This window comes from Microcaecilia unicolor, chromosome 7 (genome assembly GCF_901765095.1).
Source record: "Microcaecilia unicolor chromosome 7, aMicUni1.1, whole genome shotgun sequence".
In the NCBI taxonomy this organism is placed as follows: domain Eukaryota; kingdom Metazoa; phylum Chordata; class Amphibia; order Gymnophiona; family Siphonopidae; genus Microcaecilia; species Microcaecilia unicolor.
Genome location: NC_044037.1, coordinates 173,559,815 through 173,583,015, shown reverse-complemented (window position 1 = coordinate 173,583,015; position 23,201 = coordinate 173,559,815). Strand labels below are relative to the sequence as shown.

The following is a 23,201-nucleotide window of genomic DNA, read 5'->3' as shown; positions in this document are numbered from 1 at the left end:
AACAGTCCTTCAAGTGGGAGGGGGGAGAGGAAGTTTGAAGACTTCTGAAGTAGTGCCTTTTGTCCTTTTAAATGTTCCCAAAGGGAGGGGGAAGAGGGATTTTTGGAGTTCAGATCAGTTTCCCTGTTGCAGTTTCAATAAGTCTTTAAAATTGTATTTTTATATTGTTATATATTTGTATCTGATTCAGCACAATCAATAATTATGCTACATATATTTCAATAATCCTGACAATTTAAACTGATACCATTATAGTAATATATTAGCAAGTTTCCAGAGGGGTGACGTCCATCCAGTCCCAGCTTTTAGGCATCTCTTCCCAATACATTGTGGTATGTGTAGTGCTCGCAAACAGAAAGACCATCACAACTGTGTTTCTGGTTAAACATGATTGGGTCGATATTCAAGGTGATTTAACTGGCCAGAAATGGCTCCTGGTCAGTTAAATCACCTATGTCATTTCCAGTGGCACTAAACCTTTTGCTATAGTACGAATACCACTGACCACCTTCTGGTCCACCTCCATCTGATCTATATCCTCCAGCATCAAGCAGCATACAACATCAGCTAATAGAACATACTTTCATGATCCCATGTTCAATGGCGTGTCCTGACCTCAGGAGCTTATAGGCAAGTTCTATGCCAGCATACTAGGGGCGCGGGTGCATTGTCCATCCCCCATTCTTCTAAATTCCTGGCCAGCAATGAAAGCTGAAACAGCTCAAATGAGTTGTTGGGGAGGCAGCAGTCTTTTTGTTTTCTCTTTTTGTTTCCATAAACTGCCCGCATTAGAGTTGGGGGCAGTGGGCTGATGTTCATTCCTTGCAGTATGATTGCTAGTTAACTGCACCATTTGCTCCCCACCTCAGTTTTGACACTGATTTCTTAACCATGAGAAGAGCTCATAAAAATCTTTAAATAAGGACAAAAAAAACATTCACAATCTGTTATGCCTGTAATAAGTGCCAAATGAATTTTGGATACTTTTCACCTTTATTGAATCAGTAAGAAAATTATCAAAAGATTGTGTTACATGTGATCTTTTGACACCATATAATTCATTCCTTCAGATGTGAAACTTGTGTACAGCATTATCTTTGGACAGTTCTTATATTGACCCACTAAAAGATATCACAACCCGTAAAGAATCCATTTTTCTCCAGGACCAAATACAGTTTCTAATACATTTTTGGCTATCCAAACACACATCTAACACATTGGCATGCTTGGCCCTGAGTCTAGGGCTTAAGATATTGGTGTCCATAAGCAGAACCAGAGACAAGTGGAAACAGGAGGTTTTTCCGTAGAGATCATGTTCTTAAAGCAAGTGGAATCAGGCTCCTGATTAGCCCAGGTATTTCTTTTCTTGAAAATGTGGTGCCCTAGACAATAATTAATATTGCTGATGCCTTTAAATTAAGACTGCAAATTAATCGCAGTTAACTATGCCATTAGTGCATTAATCATAAATTGTGATTTAAAAAATTAATGTACTTTAAAGAATTTAATCACATTGCAGCATCTCCTGTCTCCTCCAGATGTCTTTTCTGCTCTCTTCCACTCCCGATCCCTGTCCTCAGCATGATCCAGCATCTTTCCCTCCAACATGGATTCAACATCACCCCCCGGACGTCAGCCTACCTTAAAATGGTCTTCTGTTAGTCCCCAGCAGTGGCAGTGGTGCACATATACTGCCAGTGGTCTGCTCCAAAGCTTACTCTCTGACCCGTTCTGCATTCTCTGATATCACTTCCGTTTTTTGCATAGGCGGGATGGGTCACAGGGAAAGCTTTGGACCAAAATACAGGCAGCCATTGTCAGGGTCCAACAGAACCACCTTGAAGGAAGACTTGGGACAGAAGGGAATTGAGAGGGAGCAGGTGCCAAACCCTGAGTGGGGGGAGTGGAGTAAGCTGCAGTTCTGCAAGCAGAACTGGAGGGGGTCACCAGTGGAAGCTATTGCCAAAGCAGTAAGCTCCAGCAGCCACGAGAAGAACTTTGTGTTGTTCACCACCAAGTTTGTGTTGCTACTCACGAGGTTGGAGGGAGGGAGTGTGAGGTGCTGAACAATAGGAGGGAGGGAGAGAGAAAGAAAGAGATAATGGACCTGGGGGAAGAGGAAAGGGAGGGAAGGAAGAGAAAGGGAGATATGTTGGATCTGGGGGATGGGAGGGAGGGAGATTATCAGTCCTTTAGGGAAGGGAAGGGGAAGGGATGTGATTTGATATACCACCTTTCTGTAGTTACAATCAAAGCAGTTTACATATTATATACAGGTACTTATTTTGTACCTGGGGCAATGGAGATTTAAGTGATTTGCCCAGAGTCACAAGGAGCTGCAGCGGGAGATAGATAGATAGATAGATAGATAGATAGATAGATAGATAGATAGATAGATAGATAGATAGATAGATAGATAGATAGATAGATAGATAGATAGATAAGCAAACTTTAATTGTGTGATTAATCATGATTGAAATTTGTATCGAGATGCAGCCCTACTTTAACTCCAGGCCTGCTTTGCTTGTGTTTTCTTTGAAAGACTCTGGCTAACCCAACATTAGCGATTAGTCTCATAGGGCATCACATCTTTAAATGGAAATAAGGTAGGGAGGAAAAAAAATCAATGTTTGTGGTCTCCATTATTAATCTTTTGATTGTTTTCAAGGCAAGAAATATGGCTTCTGTGATCAAAGCTCAGAGATTTTGCTCAACCTTTGGTTGTTTCTTTACAGCGTGGGCACTGCTCTAGTAGCACTACTGCAGGACCAGCCAGTGATAAGTTAGTGCTGGAGAAGAGCAACAGGGTACAGAAAAGCCAAGCTGAGAAGCAGCCATTGACAGAAGAAAAGGGGGAAGAGGAGGAGAAGCAGCTAATTATTGAGGAAGAGAAGGAGACGGAACCAATGAGTGAGGAAGAGGAGCTGATGCATCCAATGACTGAGGAAAAGATAGCCCTGCTAAAAGAACTCAGCAATCAGGTCACCAGCCACAGTATTGTAAGTGTCAGAGGAGAGATCTGAAGTTAGAGCTCCCCCTACTATCCTTTCCTCTATCCAGAATATGCACAAGTAAGTGAATGTTTCATGCGTACTGACTGCACATCTTAAAAATCAGTTGTGATAGAGTGCTTTCTATGAGAGTGCAAAACATCAAACACAGAACTGTAGAATATGATGACAGATAAGGACTGTCAAGCCCTTCCATTCTGCCAAATTTCCTCTCCTGTTGCAATACCATACATCCCACTTAGTGTCTCAAAACTAAGGATCCTTTCTATACCTGTCCCAAGCTCAACTGAATTCTGGTACCATATTTCCCTCCCCTACCTCCAGTGAAACACATTCTTAGATCTCTTCCTTTTACACACACTCACATAGTATAAGTACTTGTGCCCTCAAATAGGTGTATGGTATTTTGCAATAAGAATTAAATTTGGTAGAGTGGATGCGCCTGACAGGCCTTGTCTATGTTACTCCTACATAAGTACATAAGTAATGCCATACTGGGAAAAGACCAAGGGTCCATCGAGCCCAGCATCCTGTCCACGGCAGCGGCCAATCCAGGCCAAGGGCACCTGGCAAGCTTCCCAAACGTACAAAACATTCTATACATTGTAAAGAGTATGTAGGACAGGACCCAAAGGAACCCTCGGATAGGCCAGAATACCCCCGTTATAGGCAGGCATTCCCCAGGAAAAAACTAGAAAGAAAGAACTACAACTCCCAGCATGCCCCAAGGGAGACCGGGGATAAGAGAAACTATGTGCATTCCCAGGAGTCTCCAGAGGAGGGCCGCAGGGAAGGAATAAGGCTGATTCTCCAACCTGGTGGAAGAGGTGGTGGAACAGGGGGGTGGAGAAAGAAGAGCCATCAAAGAGCTTTAATGAAAGAAAGGGTGAGCAGCTGGAAGAAGGGCGGGGTGAAGAGAATATGGATTGGGCTCCTGAGTAGAGAGAGGCAGAGAGTGAACCTTGCCCTATGGAGTTGACTGAACCGGAGAACACCCTGGAAGAGCCGATGGACGTTTCAGCTCTGGCTCAGCGAAAGCCAAGGAAGTAGCGGGGCCAAGCCGGGTCAAGCGGGAGGAGGTCAGGTTGTGGAGAGCTGCAACCGCTGTGAAAAGAGGATCCACTTTACAATTGGTGTCAGAAGTGGGATCGCTTCGCGGACCTGTCGCTCGAGGAGGCCAAGACCAGCAGGACAGAAAAGCCCGACGGAGGGGCCAACGCTGAGAAAGGCGCAGACCCGTCTGGGGTTCCGGTAAGCGGGGCCTAGATTGGGGGAAATAAAGGGATCCTAGTAAAAGGGGAAACATAAGTAGTGAAACCGCACTTGGAGGTGTCCTCTGTTTTTTCCCCCCACCAGGAGTCGCTGTTCCGGAGCAAGGATGGACCCCAAGGAGATCTTCGCTTGGATGACGATGCAGTTCCAGAAACAGCAAGAACTGACGGGGAAGATGGTGGAAGACTCCTTGACGGCGGCACGAGAGCAGCAACAACCGGTGCTGAATATGCTCCAGGACTTTTTTCAGCGAGGGATCGAGGCTCCCAGGGGCGGTGGAGCCGGAGCAACTGGACAGGGGCCAGGAGGAAGCGGTGCGGTAGGACCTTTATCCCTGAACTCACTTACTTGGGGAAAGTTGTCTGAGCAGGATAATGTAGATGATTTCCTGACCGCCTTCGAGAGGGTGGCAGTGGCCGCAGGATGGCCACAAGAGCAGTGGGCCATGCGGTTAGTGCCTTCATTATCTGGGGAGGCTCTAGAGCCTTTAGAGACTTGGCTCCTGGGGATGCTGCCAACTATGGGAGGTTGAGAGAGGCCATTAAAGACCGGTATGGACTGAGTATCCAGGCTTATAGGCGTAAGTTTCGGTCCACTAAATGGGAGAAGGGGGAAACCCCTAAATCGGTGGCCACTAAACTGATGGACTTGGTAAAAAAAATGGTTGGAACCTGATCGCCACACCACGGGAGAGATTCTTCAAGAATTAGTAGTGGAGCAGTTCCTGCAGGGCCTTCCCAGGGAGATTAGGGCAGGATTGGTCCAAAGGGGCTGTAAGACGGTAGAGGCCGTGACAGCCGGGTTGGAGTGTTATTTGGAAGCCCAACATTGGGGAGAACCCGACCTGGAGGGGGGTAAGCCCCGACCTGTGGGAGGCTGGGGTTCCAAAATTTCCTTCTTTAAGCCCGATCCCCAGGGAGGGAAACCCGATTACGGCTGGGGTGGTAAAAAGCCCGTAGGGCCCTCAGGCCCTGGGAAAAAGGCCCCCTCGTATGAAGGAAAATTCTGTTATAAGTGTGGGAAGGCGGGGCACTTCAGGAGGGATTGCCCAGGTCGAGAGGGATGGACCTCGCAGGTTGCCCAAGGGTTTAGGCCTCGGTATACGGCTAAGGTGGAGGTTGAGGGTTTACCGATTGTAGCCATGTTAGACTCCGGGGCAGACCAGTCCATGATCTCTAGGAGGTTATGGGAACAAATAAGAAAGAGGAGGACAGGATATAAGGATACCTATGAGGGAGCAGTGGCTATTCAATGTATACATGGGGCCAGTACTCGTTATACCCTCCATAGGGTTCACGTGAAGGGGCCCACAGGAGAGATAGAGATAGCCATTGCCGTTCTGCCCAGGCTGCCACAGGAGATGATTTTAGGAAGGGACTGGCCCCCCTTTACCGAGTGTATTAGTGGGAAAAGTGTGTTGGTCACTACCCGCTCTCAGGCTCGGCGAGACCCTGAGGCTGAGGAAGAGGGGATAGGAGGTATTTTTCCTTTTCAAGGGGAGGTCTTAGGGGAGCCGGGAAAAGAGAGAAAGGGGAAAGCTTTGAAAAAAAAGGAACAGAGGGGCAGACGGGAGGCCTTGGAGCAGGCAAGAAAAGAAAGTTATCTGCCAGTGGCCCCGAAAGAATTGAGCGAGCAGTTTCCCCAGTTTCATAGGGAGCAGGCCACGGACCCTACTTTAGAATATGCCTGGGAACGGCCCGACAGGGGGAGGGCCAGGAAGCCCCAGGGTTCATGATAGAGGGGGACATTCTATATCGCAGGGTACCCAATTGGGAGAACTCTGAAGCGGGGAGACAGCTAGTAGTCCCCCAAGCTTTTCGTCCCCTAGTAGTAAGGCTCGCGCATGATCACCCTTTGGGGGGGCATAAGGGCTCCCAAGCTACCCTGACTCAGATATTGGGCCGGTTTTATTGGCCAGGAGTTTATGGGGAGGTGGAGAGGTATTGCAAGTCCTGCCCCAACTGTCAGAAGGTGACAGACCGGCTACCGCCTAAGGCACCGTTAAAACCCCTTGCTAGAGTGGAACAACCGGGGAGGAGAATAGCCATGGATATTATTGGCCCAGTAACAAAATCTCAGAGAGGCTTCCTCTACGTTTTAGTGGTTATGGATATGGCCACTAGGTACCCCTGGGCCATTCCTTTGAGAAGCATATCAGCGAAGGTCATTGCCAGGGAACTGATAAAAATCTTTTGTGAGGTGGGATTCCCCCAAGAAGTTTTGACCGACAGGGGGTCCAACTTTATGTCAAGTACCTTAAGGCAAGTGTGGGAGGCTTTTGGGATACAACATATCCGTACAGCGGCCTACCATCCTCAAACTAATGGGATGGTGGAACGTTTTAATAGAACTTTAAAGGGTATGTTAAAAAAAGCGTTAGGCGAGGATAGGACGGGTTGGGACCAACTGTTACCCTTCGTGCTATATGCCTACAGGGAGAAGGTGCAAGACTCATTAGGAGTTGCGCCTTATGAATTGATGTTTGGACGGAGGCCCAGGGGCATTTTGGATATTTACAGGAACACTGGGTACCCCCGGACACCTCCGATCAGTCAGTGGTCGAATACCTACAGGATCTGAGGACCAGATTAGATAAGTTACAGGAATATTCCCAGGATAGGCTAGAACAGAGCCAAAATCAACAAAAGGAATATTATGATAAGGGTACTCGGGAGAGGGAGTTTGTAATAGGAGATAGGGTCCTTATCCTAATCTCGGAGGATCCTCATAAGTTTGCCTCTAGGTGGAAGGGTCCCTGGGTGGTGAGGAGGAGACTTGGGCCTCTTACATATGAGGTGGCGAATGAAAAGGGGCGGGTCCAACCTTCCATGTTAACCTGATGAAACCCTGGGTAGCAAGGGTAGGCTTTCAGACCAGGGGGGAGGAAAAAGGAGGGAGAGGAATTGGGTCCGCAAATAAGAGATATTTTCAAAACCTAATCCCCGGTTGACACAAGTCCAAAAGAAAGAGATAGGAAGGCTCCTGAAAGGGTTTGATGATGTGTTGACGGCCTGCCAGGGAAATACGCACCTAGTGGAGCATGACATCATAACGGAAAGGGGTAAAGGAGTTCGGCAAAAGCCATATAGGCTGTCCCCCATGAAAAGGAGGGAGGTGATAAAACAGGTCCAGGAAATGTTAGACTTCGGGGTGATCGAAGAGTCAATAGCCCCTGGTCAAGCCCAGTTGGTGTTAGTACCAAAACCCGAAGGGGAGTGGAGATTCTGCATAGATTTCCGCCAGCTTAATAATATCTCGCAAGCAGATGCATATCCTATGCCCTATATTGAGGAGCTGGTAGACAGGCTAGGATCTGCACAATATCTCACCACCCTGGACTTGACAAAAGGGTACTGGCAGATTCCCCTTACGTCAGGGGCACAAGCTAAGACCGCCTTTAGTACGCCCATAGGCCTGTACCAGTTCAAAAGATTGCCCTTTGGCCTTAATTCAGCTGCTGCAAGTTGCCAGAGGTTGCTGGACAGGGTTCTCCGACCACATCAGGCATATGCCGCCGCATATATGGATGATGTGGTAATACATAGTGGAGACTGGAACACCCATTTAAACCAGGTAGAGGCAGTGCTGCAGGCTTTTAGGGAGGCAGGTCTCACCCTGAACCCAAAAAAATGTTATTTTGCGCAGTACAGGGTGAAGTATTTAGGGTATAATGTGGGAAGGGGAGAGGTCCGGCCCTTATTGAATAAGGTTAAAAGCATCCAAGAGTTTCCCAGGCCAAACACCAAGAAACAACTGCGTAGATTCCTGGGATGGTAGGGTATTACCGCAGGTTCATCCCTCATTTTTCCGCAATGGCCACTCCCTTAACTGACATGCTGAGAGGGAGGAATCCGGACCACTTGAGGTGGGGAGGGGAGGAGTTGAGGGCATTTGCACAGATGCAGAGGGCCCTGTGCCAGGAACCTGTGCTGAAGGCAGTTGATTTTGAAAAGCCCTTTGTCCTTCAAACAGATGCTTCAGGGAGGGGGGTTAGGCGCAGTGCTGTCCCAAGAGCATGAAGGGGAGGAACACCCGGTGCTTTATTTAAGCCGGAAGCTCCTGCCTCATGAGGAACATTACTCCACCATAGAAAAGGAGTGTTTAGCCATACGATGGACAGTGCAGGAGTGTAGTGTCTATTTAGAAGGGAGAAAATTTAAGTTGGTAACGGACCATGCTCCCCTGAAATGGTTGAATGTAATGAAGAATAATAATGGGAGACTAATGCGATGGTACTTAGCATTGCAGCCTTTCCAATATGCTGTGGAGCATCGTCCCGGGCGATGTTTAGGAAATGTTGATGCCCTGTCCCGGGTGGAGGAGGAGGAGGAGGAAAAAGAATGCGGGGGTGGAAATTTAAGGGGGGGGGTATGTAAAGAGTATGTAGGACAGGACCCAAAGGAACCCTCGGATAGGCCAGAATACCCCCGTTATAGGCAGGCATTCCCCAGGAAAAAACTAGAAAGAAAGAACTACAACTCCCAGCATGCCCCAAGGGAGACCGGGGATAAGAGAAACTATGTGCATTCCCAGGAGTCTCCAGAGGAGGGCCGCAGGGGAAGGAATAAGGCTGATTCTCCAACCTGGTGGAAGAGGTGGTAGAACAGGGGGGTGGAGAAAGAAGAGTCATCAAAGAGCTTTAATGAAAGAAAGGGTGAGCAGCTGGAAGAAGGGCGGGGTGAAGAGAATATGGATTGGGCTCCTGAGGAGAGAGAGGCAGAGAGTGAGCCTTGCCCTATGGAGTTGACTGAACCGGAGAACACCCTGGAAGAGCCGATGGACGTTTCAGCTCTGGCTCAGCGAAAGCCAAGGAAGTAGCGGGGCCAAGCCGGGTCAAGCGGGAGGAGGTCAGATTGTGGAGAGCTGCAACCGCTGTGAAAAGAGGATCCACTTTACAACATGTTATTCCTGGAATTGTGGATTTTTCCCAAGTCCATTTAGTAGTGGTTTATGGACTTGTCCTTTAGGAAACCGTCCAACCCTTTTTTTAAACTCTGCTAAGCTAACCGCCTTCACCACTTTCTCCGGCAAACGAATTCCAGAGTTCAATTATACGTTGGGTGAAGAAAAATTTCCTCCGATTTGTTTTAAATTTACTACACTGTAGTTTTCATCGCATGCCCCCTAGTCCTAGTATTTTTGGAAAGCGTGAACAGATGCTTCACATCCACTTTTTCCACTCCACTCATTATTTTATATACCTCTATCATGTCTCCCCTTAGCCGTCTCTTCTCCAGCTGAATAGCCCTAGCCTCCTTAATCTTTCTTCATAGGGAAGTCGTCCCATCCCCGCTATCATTTTAGTCACCCTTCGCTGCACCTTTTCCAATTCTACTATATCTTTCTTGAGATGTGGTGACCAGAATTGAACACAATACTCAAGGTGCGGTCGCACCATGGAGTGATACAACGGCATTATAACATCCTCACACCTGTTTCCATACCTTTCCTAATAATACCCAACATTCTATTCGCTTTCCTAGCCGCAGCAGCACACTGAGCAGAAGGTTTCAGTGTATTATCGACGACGACACCCAGATCCCTTTCTTGGTCCGTAACTCCTAATGTGGAACCTTGCATGACGTAGCTATAATTAGAGTTCTTATTTCCCACATGCATCACCTTGCACTTGCTCATATTAAACGTCATCTGCCATTTAGCCGCCCAGTCTCCCAGTCTCGTAAGGTCCTTCTGTAATTTTTCACAATCCTGTTGCGATTTAACAACTTTGAATAACTTTGTGTCATCAGCAAATTTAATTACCCTCGCTAGTTACTCCCATCTCTAAATCATTTATAATATATTAAAAAGCAGCGGTCCTAGCACAGACCCCTGAGGAACCCCACTAACTATCCTTCTGCATTGTGAATACTGCCCATTTAAACCCCACTCTCTGTTTCCTATCCTTCAACCATTTTTAATCCACAAAAGGACATTTCCTCCTATCCCATGACCCTCCAATTTCCTCTGTAGCCTTTCATGAGGTACCTTGTCAAACACCTTTTGAAAATCCAGATACACAATATCAACCGGTTTCCCTTTGTCCACATGTTTGTTTACTCCTTCAAAGAATTGAAGTAAATTGGTCAGGCAAGATTTCCCCACACAAAAGCCGTGCTGACGCGGTCTCAGTAATCCTAAATCTACCTCCTTTGAGCTGCTAATCCAAAAATCTTTTTGCCACTTTCTGTCCTCTGCAAAAATGCTTCTTGTGCATTATTTGTACCTTGAGGTATTTGAATATCTCTAACTACCCCCCTCTCTTCTCCTCTGGTTCCTCTCTTTGTTTTCTTCTAACATAGCACTACAACGTAGCACTGAGACTATGCTGCTCCAGCATTTAGAGAGATTTCTCTAACACAGAATGGCCTTCCTATAGAATACAACCACATTTTCAGGGGAGCCTTCTCCTTGATTATCTGGCTTCTCTGACTTCAGTTTTCAATCTCAAAACCCACCACTAAGACCCAACAGTTGAGCATGAGTTCTCCTATCTAATGCAGACTTCCCCACCATCACTCAAGGATCCATGGATACCATGTGTATTCAACAATCAATCATCACAAGTCTCAGCTGATGCCAGTTCATTTCATAGCCTACCCTGCTCCTATGAATTGGGAAGCACCACTCAAGATCCAGTCTCCAAAAACCCCTTCTGAGCCCAATACCTTCACAAGATCATGTCATAGACCAATAAATGAAGGATCACTACTACCTTAAATTCCTGCAGAAGATTTCCAAGGCTCTCTCCCTCAGCTCCACTGAGATATCCAATACTAGATGGGTCTTTCAGGCTATTCTCCAATTCCTTAGTGCACCGAAGTATGCTGGTCCACCAGATTCTCCAAGACTTACAGCTGAACATCTGGAAGACTCCACTCTCCAGCCAAGCAACCTCCTGAAGCTTTGATCTCAAATACAGGGTCCATCCTACTCTGGACATGATCACTCACAGCTCCTTCACCAATCCATAGTCATGGAGGCAGCATTCTAGAGGTCCAAACTCTACAAAATGCAGGCTAAAATCCCACCAGGAAAGGATTAGAAAATCATGGATGTGATAGGGAGAAAAGTCTACTAAGGTGCAATGCTGAACCTAAAAATAGTATCCCATCAACCACAGATCCTTTACTATCATCATTTCCTTCTCTAGCAGACCATCTAGTCCTTAAAGTCTTCATCCACAGATTCCCAAGAACTGCTAAGCCAACTGCACCACAGCTTACAAAGAGGCTCATTTTCAAAGCACTTAGCCTCCCAAAGTTCCATAGAAACCTATGGAACTTAGCCTCCCAAAGTGCTTTGAAAATATGCCTAACTGTGTGATTTCTACCTCATTCAATCCACATATGATTCCTTTGACATTGCATTTTGCACAGCTGCAATAGCCATCAGCACACAAAGAACTATATGGCTTCAATCATCTGATGGTCGCAAAGATCTCTGTGGCTGCCTAGTGGGTATGCTGAGCTTGGGAGACCACCTCTTTATTGAAAAAGTAAAGGATATGCTGCTCCAGATTAAAAATCACTGCTTCACCTTGTGCAAACTGTTCTCCTAACTGGATAACCAGTCTTCACAATACCACAGGGCTCAGCAATCCCTTTATAAGCATTGCAATAACTATTCTTCCAGCAACTCTATCAGCATAAGTACTGCCAGTCATACTCCAGAGCACCTTCACAGTACCAACCTACTCAGACCTATCCAAAGTAGCAGAGGCTTTAGGAGTGCAAATAGCAATCTGCCTCAGACTCCACTACCCTCGAGCATGCCCTCAATTTTTTACTACCCGTCAGTGAAGGGCAGGCTTCAGTACTTCAGAGACATCTAGCTATCCATTACCACAGACCAATGAGGGCTAAAGATAATCAACTGAGCTACAAAATAAAATTATACTGGGCTCCTGCCTACAACAGGACTGAGGACTGTGTCCATTTCAACACACTGTTCTCTTAGCAATGGAACTAAAGTCTCTTCGGGAAAACTGTGCACTCAAACAAATTCCAACCTGGCAATAAGGCAGAATCTAGAAACTTCTACTCCAGATTCTTCTGTACTCCCAAGAAGTTGGGATCCTTCAGCCCATCCTGGACTTTCAAGATCTCAATTCATTTATAAAAATGGAAAAGGTTCAAAAATGAATAATCTAGCCACATTTTACTGGTCCTCAGATGCAACAATTGCCTATACCCACATTCCTATCTACCCTCCTCATTACCAATTCTTGGATTTCACATTCCTAAATTACCATTACTAGTATCAAGTACTACCAGGCTGTTATGAGCTTTTCACTCAGGATTTTCATGCTGTGTCTAATAGTCATCACAACACACCTCCACAGGAGTTGCCACTTCATATTCCTATATCTAAATAACTGACTCATGCCACTCACTACAAATACCTTGTGGGTGACCATCCATATTCTTCAGAGCCTAGGACTCCTCATCAATGAAACAAAGTCCACCCTGGTGCCATCTTAGATCATCCATTTCATTGGACCATACTTGGACACTCAAACAGCCAGAGTTTACCTCCCAGATGATAGACTAATAACGATCACAGCATTATGTCATTTGCTTCTCCAGCTGTCCACAACATCCGGTGATAGCTGGGCCATGTTGTATCCTTTCCAGTTTGCACATGAGGCTGCTACAATTAAATATCAAGTTTCACTGTGACCAGCACTGCCATCCTTCTCCAAGAAAGCTGCCTTCACACTGAGCATTAAGAGTCCTACAAAGAGCAGGCTGGGGTCTGAACCAGAGGAAGCATCTATTGATTATTAATTTTTGTATCTTTTTTCTTTTTTAATTTCCTTAATCTTGGAATCAAATTTCTTTAACTTGTGGACAAATGGGCTGTAAAGATATATACTTATCATTTTTGTTTCCTAATGTTAAATAATGCCGATTGCATATTCACTTTATGTGGTGATATATTGGAAAATTTAAATAAAAAAAAAAAAAAAAAGAGTCCTACAATGGTGGCACGGGTGCACCAACTTAACCAAGGAAATTCCTTTCCAACCACCACAGCACCAGATCATCTTCTCCACAGGTACTTTGTCATACAGCTGGTGCACACATCTCCAGTACTTGCACATCCAGGGCTCATGGATATGCCAAGACCTCACTCTCCACATCAACTGCTGGAAATCTAAGCCATCTTCTGCATATCATTTGTTTATATGAAGCTTAAACATGCTTATCTTAAAATTATGTTCCGCTCTCTGTATTATCTTTGAGCCAGGTCCTCCCAACGTTGACCAGCATGTTGAGGCCAAAAGGTTGCTGCCTCAGGGGCTCAACCCACTTTGCATGCAGCTTTACTACATCAACTTCAATATGAAATAGTTTCTGCCGGCAGTTGGAACCAAGATGGTGCTTGGAGCAGTCTATCATTTTTGAGCTCCTGATTTCTCGAGATTTGTTTGATGCTCTGGTGACTTTACCAGTGCTAGGCATGAGGAAAGGGAAAACCAGGTTTATTCCGTTCTCTAACCCTGGAGGTAACCTTATCTCACACCAAGCAACCTTAGAGCGATTTGGCGTTCAACCACTGAAATAGCTGGCAGCCACTTCAGTTGGATCCATGGCATTTTCACTGGATCGCAGAATTGAGGGAGTTTCACTTAGCCCTCCCTTGAGTGCAGTGCCTGCAAGACCCGGAAGCAGTTTAGCATCTGCTGAGATGCGGGGTAGTGAGACACCGAATGTGGAGTTTGTCTCCCCAGTTGCAAGAGGAGGGCCTGTCACTGCTTCTTCCCCACTTGCTATAACACCTGAGGGGGTGCAGGTTTGGAGCTGCTTTCACTGGAACTGGAAGATTAAAGAAGCCTGCTGTGGTGACCATGGAGTCCTTGTGGGATGCCATTCAAGGTTTGAATTCTTCCCTCCTTCAAATTACTAGCTGCATTAGGGGCGACGTTTCTGATTTAAAACAATCTTATCAGATTCTATCTCAGGACTTGGACCTCCAGTCTGCTAGAATTGGTTCACTGGAAGCTGAAGTTAAACAATTGCACAGCCTTCCATTAGTGACTTCCAGGGAGAGAGCTAGACTATCCTGTTAATCACGTAAGGAGGAATAATTTGAGATTTTTAAACTTTCCTAACTCTCTATTAATACCTGCTTTAGATATGCTAAAGAAATATTTTCATGAGATATTGGGAATTCTGACTGAGGGTTTTCCACCCATAGTTAGAGCCCAATACCTATCTGGGACTTTGAGAAGCTCCTCTGTGAATCCTCAACCTGAGTTAAATTTCACTGAATTTTTGGAGAGCTCTTTGGAGGTTATAATCGAATGAACCACTCTTCTAGTGATTTTTGATCTGGAACCAGATAGAAACAATATATTTTGGCTATATTTACGTTATACGAATGCATCTTTTTGGGGGACTAAAGTACAAATTTTTCTTGATTTAGCTAGAGACACACAGAAAAGAAGACACGCATTCTTGGTATTAAAACCAAGTTCTCTCTTTGGTAGGTTCTTTTGTATGAAAATTTGCCTGTAAATGTTTGTTGTCTCTAAATGCAATTAATTATGTTTTCTTTGACCCAAAAAAATGTTTCCGTGAATGTACCCACTTGTTAATTATATGCTGTTTAGACTGGCAGCGACTGTTTGGCTTTTTCCTGCTCTAATAATTGATCTTGATTCATTATAAAGTATTTTCCTTAGTTATTTTCTTGTATCTTGGTTCAGGAATTGTGGACAAAGTTTAGGGTATTTTTTCCTTGTTGGTTTAAAACCAGACAAGATTTAATTTCTATGTATATTATATTGTTGATTTTGCTGTACATTTATAAGTTTGTTCTTTGAATGTAAATCATTAAACCTATAAATACATTTTTTTAAAAGTTTCTGCCTTTCTGGCCAGGATGGATTTGGGAGATATTGACAAGGCAGTATTCAAAGTTCCTGGAAGGAGAGAGGTTTTCAGTACAGATAGCAAGTTTAAGCTTCATATAAACAAATGATATGCAGTATTCTGAAATGAAATGAAGAATACGTTAACACTACACATTATTCATCGTTCTTAAGGATTATGCCGTACATTTTTGTCCTCAATGAGTTGCTTTCTCCAAGTCACCATGATCACATAGTCTGAGCTCTGACCCCTGAAGAAGGCATACAGCCAAAACACAGATTGTGTTGGGTCCAGGTGATACATATGACTTTTTAGGAGAATAAATCTTTTGAAAGATATCTGACTCCTGTTCGATTCGTGGAACATCCCTCCACCTTGCTCTTTACTTGTTTGTCTGCTGTGGAAGGACTTTCTCGCCCTCCTCCCTTCTACCTATAATTTACGGTGCCATTTGTATGCATAAAAGTACAAAATAACAGCACTTTCATGGGTAAGTGTACACTTACATGTGTAAATTGTAGGACACCTAAGCTCTATTCTGTAAGGGTGTGCCTAAGTGCCATAACCTGAAAGTCTATAAATGGTGCTTAAAATTGTGTACACAATTTAATTGATTAATGAGCCAATTAGCACCGATAATTGAGTGCTAATAATCTATTATTGGCCCTAATTGGAATTAATTGAAATTTATGTGCACATTTTTAATCGCAGGGATCCACACACAAATTTTATGTATAGCTCCAAAAAGGTCATGGCTGTGGGAGGCTCATGGACAGATATGAGGCATTCCTACAATTTATGCATGCAAATATGGAATAAGGGGGAATCTACACCTAATTTAGATGTGAGGATTTACACCACGGTTTATTTGGTGTAAATCCTTGCATCTAAAGTTAGGTGCCAATCCCGGTGCTAAGCATATTCAATAAACGGCACCTAACTTTCAGCATCATTTATAGAATAGCGCTTAGTATGTTATTTTTTCAGCGCTAACTTTTTGGCGCTATTTATAGAATTTGGTCCATAGTGTGTAAATGCAAGGGGGTGTACGCATGGGTGGAGCTCTGATTTATGCATACCCTTGCTACATTGACGTGCAGTTATACCAAGTCTGTGCAGGGCCGTGCCAACCCGGTAAGCGAGGTAAGCATGGCAGGAGGGCCCCATCCTCTGGGGGGCGCCCCGCCACACCAGGCTTACCTCGCCCTCTTCTCCCCAGATCCTTTTCCTTTTTTTTTTGTTTAAATTTACCTCTGTCTGGCAGCAGCATAGCGTTAGTGAGGAGGCGGCACTCCCCCGCCCCGACGTGTCAGTCTTCCCTTCACTCAGTTCCGCCTTCTTCTGACATCAGAAATGACGTCAGAAGAAGGCAGGACACTGAGCGAAGGGAAGACTGACACGTCGGGGCGGGGGAGCGCCGCCTCCTTCTCACTAACGCTACGCTGCCGCCGGACAGATGTAAATTTAAACAAAAAAAAAAGGAAAAGGATCTGGGGAGAAGAGGGCGGGTAGTGTAGCGATCATTTTGGGGGGGGGCGGAGCGGGGCCAACTGCAGGGGGGCACCGGAGACCCTAGCATGGCCCTGAGTCTGTGGCTAATGTAACTGTGGGTAACATAGTAAGTGATCGCAGATAAAGACCTGAATGGTCCGAACAGTCTGCCCAATAGTCACATTCATTCACAATTCTAGATTAAATCAACAATGAACATGATATTATATACTTGATCATAGTCTTTCTTTGTTGTTTCTGGGACATAGACCGTAGAAATCCGCCCGTCTCTGTCCTTATGTTCCAACTACTGAAGTTGCCGTCAAAGCCCGTCCGAATACATTTTGTCATTTGCAGGACACAGACCATAAAAGTCTGCGCGGCACTATCCTCACATTCCAAATTACTGGAGTTTCCGTTTAAGCTCTCTACAGCCCAACCTAAATAGGATTCCTATATGCAGGACTCATACCGCAGCACCAGCCTTAGTTGATACAGCCAGAGTTGCCATCTAAGCATCACTTGACATGCACATATGCAACCCTTTAAGTATTGTTTTTATACCATTCATTTTGTGTTCATCCCATGCCATTTTGAATTCCACCACAGTTTTTTTCTCCACCACCTCCCTCAGGAGAACATTCCAGGCATCAATCCCCTTCTCCATGAAAAGAATTTTCTGCATTACTCCTAATGTTAGGCGTGCCGAAGCTGGGTTAGGCTTGTACTCTATAACAGGTGCACAGATGCCATTATAGAATAGTTTCTCACCACACCACATCAGGGTGTTCACTTATAGAATTATCTTCTAAATGAATAGCTGCAAAGCACTTAGATGTATTTTCAGCCAGCTACTATCAGTATTGGTTGAAAATTTACAGACAATGGAGTTATACGTTCACCGGCTATCAGTGAGCATATAACTTCATGTGAAAATTGGCCTGTTGAATTTATAGCACCTCTCATCAGAGCTAGATTTTTACAGATATTTCCAGTCCTCAATATAAGCTAAGGAACATTGTTTTGGCTGCCAAGAAATGAGTAAATAGTTGAAAATCAATCTTCTTTCCTACTGAAAATATTGCTCTTATATCAACCTTGTAGAAGACAGACAAGTCAAAAGGAAGAAGCAGAAGAGAACTGGAGAAAAGATGGATGGCTGCAAAGCTGGAACCAGCATCAAAACCCCCAAACAAGATCAGTGACAACAGCCATGGCAAGGATGTGTTTGTTGTAGGTAAGAAAATAGTTGAAGAAATTTGTATTGATAGATACTTGACTGATGCTTAAAAAATTAAACCCTCAGTTGACCCGTGCTGTTCACTGCCATGCAAAAGAACCAAGTTAGATTCTCAGGAATAGTTTGGCCAGGACGGGTTTGGGAAATACTGAAAAAGCAGCATTCAAAATTTCTGGAATTTCAGTACAGATTATGCTGTTCAGGTTATGTTCCAGATAAGTCTAAGGTCTTGACTCAATGCCAGATCCTCAGTCATGCAAAATTCACAGCCCATTCTTTTCAGCACCTTTTGAACAACAAGCATCCAAGGAAGCCAACATACTGTGATGGTCCACAGGACCGTCCAAATAACACTTATCCAAAATTATTGGCAGGTTCCTACTAGTGATAAAACCATCCCGGCTCACTTGCTTTCCTTCTACTGTATCTTCATCTCCTCCATACAGTTCCCTCTGTCTTTCCTATTGTATCTCAAGCCTACCAAAGTTTCCCATTATTTTGTTTTGGAACCCTCACAGCCCCCATCTACTACCCTCTTTTCCCTCCCTTCAGTCACCATTAACACAGCACACAGTCAATTGCACCAGCACCTGTGCAGCACAGAATATAGAAATGCCCCAGGAACAACTAGAAATGTGATCACCAGTAGAGGGAAGCATGGTTGACACCAAGGGGCAACATCAACAACCCAAGAAAGAACAGAAGAAATGTTAGTGGTCCCAGAGAGGGTGGAGTACATAGGCATTGGCAGTCTTGCCATGAATGGGATAGTAGAGGAATAAAAGCATCAGTGACCTGAGCAAGGATTGCAGATGAAGGCATTGGTTGCCAGGCAGATGGAAATTAAAGAAGTTGCTCAAGATCCTCTGAAAGTTTGCTTTTACGGTACCTGGGATATGTTCCAATACATTTTTCCTAATGTTAGTGGTATCTTATTTAGTGAGTTATTTGATTAATGTGGTCCTGTGTTTCCATAGGGAAGCCAAAAGAAAAGAAGTCTGCAAAAAAAGGCAATTTTTACTCCAAGAAGAAATCAACAAGGGTTTCAAGCCAAGAGAAAATTCAAGAGTCAGCAGAGGAATGTAATAAAGAAGATAATGACGTAGATGGAAACAATTTGGTAATTGTTGAAGAGACTGAACAGAGAACTATGTTAAACCCTTCTAACAGAAGTCCCACTCCATCCTGCTCTCTTTGTGAAGAACCTCACATTGAGGAGAACTTTGAACTTGAACCTGAAAGTGATCAGGTTCCCACTGAGGATCTTCAAACACCCAACAAGGGTCCTGTCAAAGAGAAGCCTTCTTCAACCCCTCCAGTCACTGTCGCACCTGGCACCATATCTGAAAACTATGTTGGCAGCGAGAGCGCTCAGGTAAAAAGCAAAATTCATCCTCTCTAAGATAGGGTAAAAGTACATTGATACATTTTCACTGCTATGGCTCACACTGTGGTATAAAGCAATTCACATGCTCCATTGCCCAGAGGTTTTACAGTTGAAGTCTGAGCACACTAAAGCTAAATGACTTGCTTTAAGTTATACATAGAGTGGTGCATTGAAAGTTGAACTAGAGTTTCCAGGTTCATAGCTCTCTGCTGTAACCATTTCTCCATTTTAACATCCAAAATTAATAGTGAGACAAACTACAGCATCACACAGTTTTTGAATGTGCATGCACTAACCGCATGCTAAACAATTTTTTGGAATTCTGAGATGTGTCAGGGGCAGAGAGATGGCATTCCTGCGCTAACTGGCTATTAATTGAAAACTTATGGGTTTTGGCCATGGTAAAAATGACCTTAGTGCATGGGAAAGACCCACGTAAGGACATGCTAAGGCCTATTTTTACCACAGCTTAGTAATAAGACCCTTAGTGAAATAGATGTCCTACTACATCTGTTGCCAGCACTTGTATCTCACTTCACCCAAACCCTTCCCAGATTAGAGACCTGTCTTTTATTATCTTTTCATGCCTAAACCTCACAAGCTTGTCAACCAGTTCAGTCTCTGTCCATATACTGTTCCCTCTAAGCTGAGGGGAAGTCCTCCAACTGCATTGTTACCAATGGAGGGTGGTGTTTCAATATTGTGTTTTTAATCACTAAGGACATGCAGGTTCCCTGGAATCCTACAGAGCTTGCCTGTCCCTCACTATTGAAAATGTGATACCTAAACAGCACCACCCACTGGTGGGACTGTAGGTGGAGGACTGTCACTCAGCTTAGAGGGAACAATGAATAATTCACTTAACACACTAAAAAGGGCTAAAAATACTTACTTTGGATGGGCTGTTGACATTATAGTTAGAATAAAATAATTTCTGAAATTCATTACATACTATTCTAAAAAGATACTTGCCTTAACAATATAATAGTTGTATTTTAATTTGTACCTGTGTGCCATCAGTGATTTGTAGTCAAAAGAGAGGAGCATTCTCCCAAGGAAAAGAACATAGGATCCATATGCAATGGACATTTGTTTTTATTATTTAGTAAAATTTGGTATACCATCTTTCAATTTAGGGCTCCATTTACAAAGTCACGCTAGTGATTCTGGCGCAGCAAATTAGAGAAAGCCCACAGGAATTGAATGGACTTCGTCACATTTGCCGCTCTGGAATCACTAGTGTAGCTTTGTAAAAGGAGCCCTTAATATCAAAGAAGTTGACAATAAGGTAAAAGCTGAACACCAAAATTGTGAGGTTCAGAAGACTGAGAGGGCTGGGAGAACCATCAGTTTTAGCTAAAAGTATGGAACCTCATTTTACTTGGAATGTAGAAATTGGAATCGAGATTTTCAGATCGGGACCTGCTCAGTTTTTGTGGTATTTTAGAAAAAGTTTGCCAACACTTAGCCTTTTCTACAATATCTGTAGGATTGGACTTGTATGTGTTGGCACTTGCAATTGCAGCAGCCATTTTACAAAGATACACATTGATAAAATGAATAGCATGGACCTGGCAGCTTCCACACGGAGACCATTATTTTAGAGAAATATATCCAATGTTCATCACATACATGTGTAAATACCAAATGCCACCACATCAACATATAAATACCCCATTTCACAAATCAACATGTGTAATATACTGCCAATTAAGTAACGAGGCCACAGTTTTAACTTGATTTCTTTTTGAAAGTGGGCATGAATTTCATAGGATTAAGGAAAATGATTCCCTTAATCCCTCATGGAAAGCCATGGTTGTAAATGAGTGCTTTTTTAATGCTATATGTGCCTTTGAGCAGATTTAGGAAGTGGAGGAGTGGCCTAGTGGTTAGGGTGGTGGACTTTGGTCCTGGGGAACTGAGTTTGATTCCCAGCACAGGCAGCTCCTTGTGACTCTGGGCAAGTCACTTAACCCTCCATTGCCACCCGCATTGAGCCTGCCATGAGTGGGAAAGTGTGGGGTACAAAAATAAAATTAAAAAAAAAAAATTTAGATCCTGACATGGGAATTTTTCAACGTACACATGCATCCTGTTTGTAAATGGAGAATGAATGTGTAGATTTTAGTCTCACCAAAGTCATCCCCAAAACGGCCAAACCACACCCCGTTGAAATCTCTACAAGGTGTGTATATCCACGTGTAAATAACAGCTTTCTGAAATTGGTATTTGCATGTGTATGCGATCTACATCCAGATATGTTTCTAAAATAATGGCCTTTAGTAACTTTTGCTTTTCTGTTTACGGCCAAGACACTTGCAAAGACCTCCAAATCAAAAAAGAGAAAAGCACTGACGTGTACTAGAAATGGTATTTTGACATCCAAATTAGAATATATAGAATATATTCATGTATTAAAAATGAAAAACGAAAGTTCAGTATACTGGTTGAACACATGACAGTGTGATCATGTTTCACCCTCTTTTCTATCATTATATTGACTTCCTATTAGTAAATGGTGTATGTTCAAGATTTTGGTACTAGCTTTTAAGGTTTTTCATGATATGGTTAAAATCTATCTGTCCAAAACTACCAATATTTACACCAAATCAGAAGTTACACTCTCAATGTGAGTGATGTTTTCTTTTGCCTTCTGCAAGATATTTCCATCTGGAATGTGCTCATTCATGAGATTTTTCTTATTCATTGGTTGGGTTATAGAATAAGCTGCCTTCTTGCAGTTAAATCTATTAATGATCTTTTATGTTTCCGTAAAGCTATAAAAAATCACATGTAGTTTTGATGGACTGTTTAATTGTTAAATTGGTGGATTGGCTTAATTGATTTTATGTTTGTGTTTACTGTGTTTATATGTATTATATTTTTTATGGATGTAAAACCATGTAACCCACTCTGTGCATAGTCGGTAAGATGGGCTATAAAATCGAATGAATAAATAAACAGTTACTGGGATAGTGAATACACAGTTAACTACTTTATTGATTACTGCAAGAAGTAGTTAATTATAGTTTACTAATTACTGGTAACTCAGTATCGCACAACACTGGTTATGTATCAGGTTTCATTTATGTACAAATCTTGTCCTCAACATATGCAGCTTTCCCTGCGTCCAGACAGCAAACAAAATCATCACGGGACAAAATGCTTGCCGAATTAGCAGAGAAACGACGGATGGAAGTGGAGAAGAAGAGGAGAGAGAGAGAAGAGCAAAAAGCAGCAGGAGTTGGAACGGATGGAGAAAATGAAACAAGAATTTGAAGAGGAACAAAGGAGAAGAGCAGAGGAGATCAGGTCTGTAGAAAGACAAAGCATCTTGGGGAGAACTACTAGATAGAAAGCTGACACAAGATGAAAAGTGTGATGATGCTTCATGGCTGTAGAAATGTATCCATGTTATGAAGTATTAAAACCAAGTATGTTTATGAAAACCTTATTAACTTAGGGCTTAATCCATCTAACTTTGGTATGCAGAAAATGTTTTGTCAGAAAGTTATTTACTGACTTCAACAAAAAAATATGACCACATTATTGCAAATCTTGGAAAAATCTTGTTGATCTTCTTATATGTGCAGGTTGAGAACAGCTGGCTCCCAAACAGATAATATATTAAGGCCCCCATTTGCCAATACTTAGTACACGATACTGATATTTTTACGCATCTTCTACCACAAAGCCCTTTCTATGCAGTGCACTTTCTGACACATAGGGCTAGATTCTATATATGGCGCCTAAAAAATCCACATGGATTCAAGTATATTCTATAAGATTTAGATGTGGTTGATAGAATACGTTTTGTTGATACCGTAGTGCCTAAACCTACACACACCCATTTACGCCAATAAAAACCTGGTGTAAATCCATGCGCATATATTTAGGTGCACTGATCCATATTCTGTAAT

General features: G+C 43.5%; 2 protein-coding genes across 3 annotated transcripts in view; both read left to right on the top strand.

The window, feature by feature from the left end:
* The first annotated feature begins 1,772 nt into the window (after positions 1–1,772).
* Positions 1,773–22,549, top strand: LOC115475093. The gene is made up of 5 exons (XM_030210832.1): positions 1,773–1,970; positions 2,736–2,999; positions 17,759–17,891; positions 18,872–19,269; positions 22,400–22,549. Exons 1-5 carry the CDS (start codon positions 1,773–1,775, stop codon positions 22,457–22,459), a joined length of 1,053 nt encoding a protein of 350 aa, XP_030066692.1. The 3' UTR covers positions 22,460–22,549.
* Positions 22,449–23,201, top strand: part of LOC115474539 (uncharacterized protein KIAA2012 homolog) — a 42,632-nt gene continuing 41,879 nt past the window's right edge. For both annotated transcript variants that reach the window (XM_030210040.1, XM_030210039.1), the window contains exon 1: positions 22,449–22,593. In XM_030210040.1, coding sequence (XP_030065900.1) covers positions 22,535–22,593 — 59 coding nt within the window. In that variant the 5' untranslated portion in view covers positions 22,449–22,534. The remainder of the gene's footprint in view (positions 22,594–23,201) is intronic.

Excerpts from the sequence above, each read along its gene's own strand:
- LOC115475093 (XM_030210832.1), top strand. The coding sequence starts at position 1,773 with ATGGGTCACAGGGAAAGCTTTGGACCAAAATACAGGCAGCCATTGTCA. Across the intron at positions 1,971-2,735 it reads TGGAAGCTATTGCCAAAGCA|CGTGGGCACTGCTCTAGTAG; the intron begins GTAAGCTCCAGC and ends GTTTCTTTACAG. Across the intron at positions 17,892-18,871 it reads CAAGGATGTGTTTGTTGTAG|GGAAGCCAAAAGAAAAGAAG; the intron begins GTAAGAAAATAG and ends GTGTTTCCATAG.